Source organism: Coturnix japonica, chromosome 13 (genome assembly GCF_054131305.1).
Source record: "Coturnix japonica strain WE chromosome 13, WE-NBRP24, whole genome shotgun sequence".
NCBI classification, from domain to species: Eukaryota; Metazoa; Chordata; class Aves; order Galliformes; family Phasianidae; genus Coturnix; species Coturnix japonica.
The window spans coordinates 7,649,693-7,659,573 of NC_140675.1; the positions used below are offsets into that span (position 1 = coordinate 7,649,693).

At 53.9% G+C, this 9,881-nt stretch overlaps 2 protein-coding genes across 3 annotated transcripts; both read right to left on the minus strand.

Moving 5' to 3' along the window:
* Window positions 1–391: 391 nt before the first annotated feature.
* On the minus strand, window positions 392–6,457 carry LOC107306925 (uncharacterized). Its single transcript, XM_085514904.1, has 9 exons — window positions 6,291–6,457; window positions 6,024–6,085; window positions 5,257–5,410; window positions 4,812–5,068; window positions 4,538–4,623; window positions 3,452–3,582; window positions 2,817–2,934; window positions 1,648–2,500; window positions 392–1,166 (listed from the first exon to the last, which is right to left on the minus strand). The coding sequence occupies exons 1-9, from the start codon at window positions 6,403–6,405 to the stop codon at window positions 669–671; spliced, it is 2,274 nt and encodes a 757-aa protein (XP_085371030.1). The 5' UTR covers window positions 6,406–6,457; the 3' UTR covers window positions 392–668.
* A 748-nt stretch (window positions 6,458–7,205) lies between these two features.
* Window positions 7,206–9,401, minus strand: LOC146758660 (uncharacterized). Of its 2 annotated transcripts, none has more exons than XM_085513729.1 (3): window positions 7,921–9,401; window positions 7,767–7,846; window positions 7,206–7,598 (listed from the first exon to the last, which is right to left on the minus strand). In XM_085513729.1, exon 1 carries the CDS (start codon window positions 9,333–9,335, stop codon window positions 8,919–8,921), a length of 417 nt encoding a protein of 138 aa, XP_085369855.1. In that variant the 5' UTR covers window positions 9,336–9,401; the 3' UTR covers window positions 7,206–7,598; window positions 7,767–7,846; window positions 7,921–8,918. The 2 variants fall into 2 exon arrangements, with proteins under 2 accessions (XP_085369855.1, XP_085369854.1); XM_085513728.1 differs by having other exon boundaries at window positions 7,213–7,555.
* Window positions 9,402–9,881: the final 480 nt, after the last annotated feature.

A 9,881-nucleotide genomic window follows, 5' to 3' on the forward strand; every position in this document is an offset into this window, starting at 1 on the left:
AAACCAGTATTTCTGGGAAACAACGCTATTTTAAAGGGATAAAAAGCATTATTTTGGTGAGAAATCCATGTCTTTGCAAGGATAAAGAATGATTATTAGGAGAAAACTTTTTATTTCTGGGATAGGTACTGATATTTGTGTGACATTCTTCTAAAATTTGTCAGAAATCGATATTTCTGTTGGAAATGTCCTTATTTTGAAGAGGGAAACAGGTATTCCAATAACAGTGTTTCATATGTTGCTACAAGGGACCATTTGTAGAGAAAAGGATTTCTATTGGGGATGAAAACCACTTTTTTGGGTAGAAAATGCTACTTGTAATGATGAAAAGCTTTGTATTGGTAAGAAAATGAATTTTTTGCAAGATTCAAGAGTGATACCTAAGAGAGAACACATTTTTTTCTGGTGTAAGTCTTGATATTAGTGTGAAATACATCGGAAATTTGTCTGAAATGGATAATAAAATGCTGTTTGTAGAGATGAAAAGCATTAGTTTGGGAAGAAAACCATATTTTTCCAAGGGTAAAGAGTGGTACCTAAGAGAGACCTTTTTATTGAAATGGATAATTCTTTGTACTTCTCTTAGAAGAAAGCAACAGAACCAACGTTAGGGAACCTGCAGGAGGACAGGATTAACTAAAACAACTACCATCACCATTTGTGGAAACTCACAGCTCAATATTAGTCTTCATTGTTGGTGTGAGATATTTTTGGCATGTTTCTTTATCCTGAGATCTCCAAGCAACTTCAGAGTGCTTTTGTCTTGCATGCTTTGTTCTGTTCTCCTCATGCTTCCCACCTGATTCATCCACCAACAGCAAGGGAGAGAAGCAAACGCGGTCCTTCTCACACTGATGGTTGAGAAGACTCTGTTTCACCTCTGGGCTGTGGTGGTGATGGTGTCCACGATCTCTATGATGCGGTGCAGTGCTGAGTCGGTGCCGATGGTCATGTCGGTGCCACAGAAGTCGTTGTCGATAGAGCCCACCATGCCCACGATGTTCAGGTAGCTCGACTTCTTCGCCTCCTCCGCCGTGATCCCCCCTAGAAGAGGGCTCTCCTCCTCTTCTAGAGATGCCCTTGGTTCTCAGCCTTGCTTCCACCTGCTGTTCATCTCGCTCCAATAGCCTTCCATGCACCCCCACGCTCACAAGGCCGATTGTTTTCTGTAACGGGAGAAGAACTCTTCAAAAACAGGGCGGGTTTGGAGAGCTCTTTGCCCACTAACAGACCCCGTCGGAGACTTCAGCTCAGGATGCTGAGGGCAGGGCAGCCATTTCACTCCCTCTCTCTCCCTCCCCCCTCGGTGTCCAGCTGAATTACTTTGCTCCTGAGCGACCCCCCCACCCCCAAAACATCAGGGAACTGGAGGAGCTACGAGCTGGAAAGCAGTGGGTTCCTCTCCAACCCTGAGCAGACTCACACTTAGCTGGGCCTTCCACATGCTGCAGAATCAGCCTTGGTGTGCTGGGTGTGCCAACAGAGCACAGCGTGGCATTGGAGGAGGAGGAACTCTCCTCTAGTGTCGCAGTAGCCCAAGGCTGGAGGGAATTCAGCCATCCCATCCCTCAGAGCCAAGGGGTCTCAGGAGAGTCCCCCCACCCTGTTCCTCCACCCCTGCTTTCCTACAAGGATATGGCAACCTACAGCGATACGGGTAGGAATCACACACCTCTTTTGTGCCCTGTCTCGGGACCGTTGTTGGCGCTTGAAGCTGCGTGGTGGTGGCATCAAAAGGGATCTGTCGTAGACGGGCTTCCCAGGCAGGCTGCCCTCAGAGCTCGATGGCGATTCAATCGCTATCTTGGGTATTATCCATGGAGGCCGGGCTGCATGAGGGCCACTCAGCTCCGCCTTGTTTGCCTCCGGCACTCTGCCATCACTGAGGGTTTTCTCTGCTCCTCGTCCTTCTCTGATGCTCTGAGACTGCACTGCCTGGGCTCCACCTGCCTTTGGTACTGGAGCTTTGGCTATGGATTTGCCCACAAACTGACTCATTGGTGCCGGTCTCACCACCCCTCTTTCTTCTTTCAAACTCTGAGGCTGTGCTGGACGTATTTCTGGAGCCTTCCCTTTGGTGATGACTTTGCCCTGAGGCTGGCTGCTCAGTGCTGGCTTCACTGCTTGTTTTCTGACCCACTGAGCTCCAGCAGCCTGAGCCCGACCCAAGCCTTGTGCTGGAGCTCTGGCTGTGTGTTTCCCATCACTTTTGCTGCTCAGCAGCGGCTTTGCTGCTCCTCTTCCTTCCTGGCAGCTCTGAGGTTCCACTCCACGAGTGCGGCCTGGCTCTGCTGCTTTACTTTGTGCTGTCAGCTTGTGCTGACCTTGGCTGCTCAGTGCCGGCCTCACCGCACCTTGTTCCTCTGTGCACCTGTGGGGTTTTATTGCCCGTGCTGGACCCGTGGGTGGTGCAGTGCTTTTGGTCGTGCCTTCACTCTGGGTTTTGCTGGGCACAGCCATCTTTTTGGGTGAAGACACCGCCGGGACCGCTGGAACTTGACTGAAAGAGAAGAGCAGAGCAGAGGAGATGCTTTACAGTGTGTGACATTTTTGGGGCCACATCCTGCAGCCACCTTTGGGGCCACATCCTGCAGCCTTGGCTGCAGCACAGCCTTCCCCAAGCAGAGCTCACAGGCTGCCCTTGGGTTCTCTTGAGGGCCAGAAGGGAACCAGCCCTGTGATCTCACAGCAGCCACATACTACCCATCCATGCTCTGCATTCAGCAGTGCCGGACAGCCCCAGGAAGTGGGGCTGGAGAATGGGCCCTTGCTGGTTCAGCCCCATGAGGATCCCAACCCCGAGCACCCAGCCTCACCTGGGCACAGAGCTCTTCTTCTGCTCCACCCTTGTTTTGGGAAAAGAACCTGTGCCTCCTCTATGGGCAGTGCTCCGTCTGCCATGTAAGGATGGCTGCTCAGGGATCTTTCCTGGCCCTGGGAAGAAGACATCTCATCAGAGGGGATTCGCTGTCAATCTGCCATCTCTGGGACGTGCAGGGCTGCTCAGGCCTGTCCCAAACCATCCAGGGGGGCCGCTCCACTTCCCTGGCAGATGCTCCCTCCCTCCAGGGACGTCTGTCCCTCTTGCCCAGCTCCTCCTCTCAGGGGTGCAGCTCAGATTTGGGCCCGCTTTCCTGACCTTTGCTTTGGGAAAGAGGAGCTGAGTGGTGTCTGTGAGCTGACAGCCTCTTCTAGGGGCTCGTTGCCCAAAGGGAGGACGGGGCCGAGGATCCCCCACCCCTCCTGCCATACCCAGGGATGGGGGCACGTGGGAACATCGCATCCTGCACCTTAGATTTTATGAGGCATCCTCATTTCATGAGACCAACATGTGGCTGGGAGAGGCCTGAATCTTTGCATGAGTTGGAGCCATTGGGTGATCACTGAGTGGGGCTTTTCCCACGGCAGCTTGGTTGTGTGGGGCACGGAAAGGAGCTGGCTGCTGCTTTACCTTTCTTGTCCCGGCCAAGAGGTGGCACACCCAAACCCTCTTCTTTCTCCATCTTGCCCTCACCAGGCACTTCCCTGGATGCCTTGGATGGTTTCCTGGGAGGTGGTTTGTGGATAAACTCCAACTTAAACCTGTACAGAAGGAGAGGATGGAGGCGTGACTCAGCAGCCTTTGCTGCCCACCGGGATTGCCTGCTCACAGTTTGATTTTCACACTGCATCAAGGTCCAGCATCCCCCAAAGCTGCCTGTGCCCCAATTCCAGGGGCTGTGCTGGGAAAGGGGGTCACCCAGCTGAGAAATCCAGGCCTCAAAAGGATGAAAACATCACCTAAATTCCTTCATCTCTACCATCAGATCTTCCTCACAGAAACCTCTACAGCTCTTGGACGTGTAAATAGGTCCCAAGGGTGGATTCTCAAAGTGCCCACCTCTGGAGAGAAGGTAAAGGCTCCAGGAGGAAATGCTGTGGATCATCTGCTCCATTATAGTTCCCTAAGCAACAGCACAACCTGAGTCCTGAGCTGTCAGCAGACCCCAGGGGAGCCTGATATACTGACTTCAACAGCAAACACCCCTCTGGTTGTGGAGCTGGGTGAAGGCCCCGTGCCCAGATTCGGTGACTTTCTCCACCCTGCTTAACTCCCCCCCATGTGGGGTCACCTGTCGGGTCTGATTTGCACACACAGTCAAATCAGGCTGTTTTCCCCAGGTAAACCAGCAATCTCTATGGGGTAATGCCATCATTCCATGGGACTGCAGGCAGCTGCATTACTCAGGTCATTGGTTAACGGCACATCCTTTGCAGACAGCACAGTTATGACTGGCAATCCAGACAGACTTACAGCACCAAATGAGGCATCCCCCCAGTGCTCAGCCTCCCCCCAGCCCCTCTGATGGCTGAGGACAAGCTGCAACACAAGAGGCTGCCACCAGACTTGTTTGCCCATCCCATGTGGCAGCACAGAAACAACACTGGCTGCCCAGAGTCCTCATGGCAGGACAGCTGTGGTCACAAGGAGGAAACGATAGCAAGGGAGAGCCGAGCAGCTGCGCTGAGCAGAGGCTCCATCCACAAACATACTCACTCAGGAAAGACGATGACCCGGCCAGAGAGTGTCAGGGAGGCCACCTCTGCCACCCGGGACACCACCATGTCCAGCAGCCAGGGGACCTGCAGGGGAGGATCAGGGAGGCGGTGGAACATCCTTGTGATGGCTGAAGCACTCGGGAGCGGAGGGAGAGCTGACAGCACCATAGCTCTCTTGGCTGCCTGAGCAGCTGGCCGGGTTCTGGCAGGCCATATGCAGGCAGGGTAAGGGCTGTGGGACTGCCCGGGTCAGGCAGAACCCAAAAGCTCACCTTGAAAACTGCTGTTTCCAGACTGGCTTTCCCACAGACCTTCTCGAGGAAGTCGTAGTAGAATTTCATTTGAACTCGTGCTCCTTCTAAGAAGAGGACCCCGATGTCCTTCAGGACAAAGGCAACGCTCTCCCCGTTCCTCAGGCAGCGGGAGATGAGGGATGTGGTGCTGCATATGCAGGCCTCCACTCTGTGCCGGGACACCGATGCAGTTGAGGCCACCTCGGTGTACTTGAGGGGCACCACTTCCTTATGGCCTGTAAAATCACACCAGGTGGTCAGAATTGGTCACTTAGCAGCCCTCCTGCCCCTACTTCTGAGTGCTACTTGTATTCACCACCCAGGACGGCCCTGTGTTTGGATGGGCTCCATGGAAGGGCTGGTTTGCTTCTGAAAGTGGAGGCAGCCGTCCTGTTTGCCAGCAAGGGTTGAATTCTCCTCCTACCTGTCAGGAGTTCCTCATCACCTGTCAGATTGTGGACGTCCAGAAGGTTCCTGGCCAGGCGAAACGCCGGCCACTGCACAACCAGGGTGCCCTCCTTAGCCCTGATCTCTTTGAAGACGATGTCGAAGGAACCGAAGGTAGGAATTCGGATCCCCTACGAGTGGAAGAGAACGGAAGGGCCCAAGGGTTAAGGCTGAAGGAGGGCCTGGGAGTTTCCCTGCACAGGGACCGTGCTTCAGGCCCTGCTGTATCATCTGCCACTGTTGAGAGGTGCTGGCCTGGGGACTGGGAGTCATTTGGGAAGGAACTGCCCACCCCTCTCCTTCCCACCACCCTCCAAACTGCAGCATGGCAGCCCCAGCAGAAGCAGCTTCATGGAATCCAGGATTCCAGCAGCTGGGAGCAGCGCTGAGATCCAGCACCTCCTGCCACAAGCAGTGCTGCACCTGTGGGAGGCCCACTGGGACTTCATAGGGACTTTTGGGGGGGATGTCCCTATGAAGAACCTCATATGGACTTCAAGGGGGGGACATCCCTATGAAGAACCTCATAGGGACTTCAAGAGGGGAACATCCCTATGAAGAACCTCATAGGGACTTCAAGGGGGGGATATCCCTATGAAGAACCTCATAGGGACTTTGGAGTGGGACATCCCTATGAAGAACCTGCATTCTGGGGAGGGGAAGAGTCACTGCATTGCACAGCCCAGGGCCAAGGGGACTGCCCAGCTCTCCAAGGGGACCGGCAGGAAACAGGTGCTGACCCACCTTGTGCAGCAGGAGTTGTTGTTGCACACAGACGGCCACGGAGTCCCAGACGGCCACTCGCTCTGCAGAGCAAAGGTAAAGCAGGTTGCAGCCCATCTACCCCTTCCCAGCATCCCGACTGCCTCAGAGCGGGATGGCAGGTGAAAAGGGTCAGCGTCATCCCTGATACCAAAGAGAGACAGCCCCGAGGAAGAGTGCTGGTTCCGGCCCACTCGCTGCCAGGACCCATTGGCAGCGGTGCCGTGTGCTGGCTGTGGATCCCCGTACCTTTGGTGGTGCCATATGGACTCCTGGAGGCACGGCCCGTTGCGGGGCCGTCCTCCCACCAGCTTAACTTGGTACGCATCACACGCGCAGGTTGCTCCTTGTTGGCAGCAGCCATGTGGGAGCTCACCCCTTCCAGATGCTTCCAGTCGTCTGCCAGAAGCTCCTCCAGGATGTGGCACCCACCACCCTGCAGCCGCTCTGATGCTGCTCCTGGGTTCCATGTCACACAGCAGCCCATTGTGACGCAATGGAATGCAGCCGGTGATGGCTGCTGCCCATTCTGTGCCTGCCTGCTACCTGCCCTGCCTGCAGGAGCCCAGCTCTGCTCTTTTCAGGTTGATGCTCATCCCCTGTGTGCCATGGCCCCCACCAGAAGGGATGGAGGTGGCTCTGGGCCCAAGGCACGTTCACCTGCAGCCCTCCCGCTGCCCTCTCCTCCTTGCTCCACTCCCAGCCCAGCTCTTCTCACCATCTCACCCACACTTGAACTCCTCCTTGTGGGTAGATGAGAAGCTGAAGCGCACGACATGGCTGCCCACATGCAGCTGCACTTCCCAATGCAAACAGCAACAGACAGTGCATCAGAACCCTGAAAAGCCAACAGGGAAGAGAGGCAAGCTCAAGGCTCAGGGATACCTTTCTTCCTCCCGCACTGCTTTTGTTTCTCTCAGCCCTCACAGAGCAGGGGATGCTCACAGTCCATCGCCAGCAGTTCCAGCTGAGCTGAAAGGCCACCAGTTGGGAACACCAACACGGAAACGTGGGACAAGCAGCTCCATTTCCAGGGAGGGACGTGAAGCCAAACACTTCATGTGTGTTCACATGTAATCACATGAAGCCTGTGATTACAAGCACAAGCCAGGCACGTTTTGAGCGGCTATTGAAAGAGGCAGCACCACTATTCAAATGTTTGTTTCGCTTTTATTTGCAACAAAGAGATGCAAAATGCATCCAAAATACATTTCAATATGAAATCAAATAGGCGGGATGCTGGTAATGAATAAAGACACAGCTTCCATAGTTCCTCTCTGCAGTCCACGAAAGGGAAAGCACAGCCAGGTGTGAAAACCGGACCACACAGTGTGTGTCCTTTGGTGCACCTCTGAGGAAGCATTCCAGGCGATTCTGCTGTCCTTTGTGCCTTCCTGCTCAAGCCCTTATCGTTTCTTTTTGCTTTCCTTCTTGGCTTTCTTGCTCAGCTGAGCAGCACTTGCCTTGGGTTTCTTCACCGTCTCCCAAGTCTTAGACTCAAAACCCTCCGAGTCCTACAAGAATCAATTGGGAAACAGTCAGGGAGCTTTCTAACAACTGAAAGGGAAGAGAAGCAAGAGAGGATGGGTGGATGTCAAATAAGGGAAAAGCTCAACAGGCAAGAATAAAACTATCCCTGAGCTCCAGCACACACGCGTGACCACTGCCTTATTAATAATAACAGCAATCTTATTCTAACCATTGAAGTTTCCCATGTTCACATACCTGGTTGTACACGTGTTCGCGGCCTTGCTGCTGCTGTGCTCTACAATGCCAGTCACAGAAATAGAGTGCAGAAAGCTGATCTGTTGAAGACAGAGGAGTGAGCTGTGCTTAACCAACACTGCTTCAGTGCACGCTTACAGTAAGGCACACCTACCTTACAATGGCCACGCACGAAGCTCCAGACACAGCTCCAGACTGTTTCCATGAAGCCCAATTGCATTTCACAGCCACTCACGCTCTGCTCCTTGACAATCTTCAACAGAAAAGTCACAAGATGCAAAACCCATCCCTCGGAGATGTCACAGACCTCTGCACTCATGAAGCAGCACTCATGGCATTGGGTGAGAAAGCAGACGTGTGCTTATCAAGTGAGCTCTGTTTGCTGCCAGCTGCTGGTAGGAACCCACCCAGCTCTAAGTACGAACAGTAACCTATGTCTAACTCTAAAACAGGAACAAAAATCTACACCTAACAATAAAACGTGAACAATAACCTACTCCTAACACCTAATCCTAACTAACTAAATTTAACAATAAAAATAGGATTCAGATGGAACTGGGGGCCCGCAAGGTCTCAGAAGAGGAGATGATGTTAAATGAAGCCACCCGGCTAATGCCGGGGGCTGGGGCCACGCAGACGGTACGGAGCCCAGCGCCTGGACCAGTGATGCTGCAGCTGAGGTGGTACTGCTTGTCATGGTTTTGTAATTTCGTAATTTTGCTATCAGTATTCCACATCATGGATACTTCTATTGAATGTGCAGTCCACAGAAGAAGACTACATATCCCAGAGAACAACAGGGGTAATGATAAGTCACAGGACCAGGACGCTATATAATCTCGTTCCCAGGCTGGAGTGCCCTCCTTCTTCTCTTGAACTTCTCGGAGAGTGGGAAGCGTTCCAGCCGTGTCGCCTAGAGTTCACAGTAGGCCTCTCGGTTTTCGGGGACTCTCTCTCTCTGTTTCGTTCGATTTGTTAGCCTCAATTATATTATATTGTGTTATCTTGTATTTTGATATCATATTTAGTAAAATAAGTTTTTCCTCCTTAGATTGTCACTGTTTTATCCCACTCCCCTTTTTCCCCCTCCTTTCCGGGCCCCGGGGAGGGGGGCTCACGGGTTGGCTTCCCCTGTCACAGGCATAGGTAAATCTAAGTAACCCGTGACACTGCTGCAGGGCCTGGCACGGTGGTGTGGTGCCAGGCCAGCTGTGCATCAGGCGGATCCACCTCCATGGGCTCGTCCTCAGGTGGATCCACCTCCATGGGTTCATCCTCAGGTGGATCCACCTCCATGGGTTCATCTGGAGGTGGATCCACCTCCATTGGTTCATCCTCAGGTGGATCCACCTCCATGGGTTCATCCTCAGGTGGATCCACCTCCATGGGCTCCACAGAGGTGGTCACGCGCCTGGTCCAGGCGCGATGGCAATGGGCTCGCTTGCGTGTCTGCCGCCTGATGGTCCTGGTGGGCCCCCTCCTCCTCCTCCTCGACCCCACGGTCCCCAGAACCATCTTCCCACCTAAATGTTGGGTTTCCTCCTGCCTCGCTCTCTTAGGCCCCCACATGGCTGTTAATGGCCAGAGCTCTAAGAGGCGAGTGCATTGCGTGGGGCAGTGGTGAACAAGGTGACATCTGAGGCCAGGGTTCTAACATGGCCCAACAGGGTTCTAACTGCTGGCACTGCTGGAACTGGCGTTCCACATGGCATGAGGAGGGGGCTGGAGGACAGGGCACAGCACGGGAGCCAGAAGGCACTGCCTGTGCCCAGCGGGCAGCCCTTCTCTCCGGCCAGCAAGAGGCCACAGAGGAGCCGGCCCTGAGCAAAGGGCCCTCGGCCTCCTTCATCCTCCCCCTTCTTCCACAAGGGAATCTCTTGGCGCTGCCATACGCAGCACGCAGCACCACGCTGATGGGGCTCCTGAGCTCAGCGCCAACAACAGCAGGCTCCAAAGGGCACCTGACTACGCCTGCCTGCTGGGACACACCAGCTCTGCTCTCCATGTTCCAATCCAGAGCCTCTCCTTGTAACACCTCCGACTCCACTTGCATCCACTCATTCTGATTGGAAAGCAGGTTGCAGCCCATCTACCCCTTCCCAGCACCCCGACTGC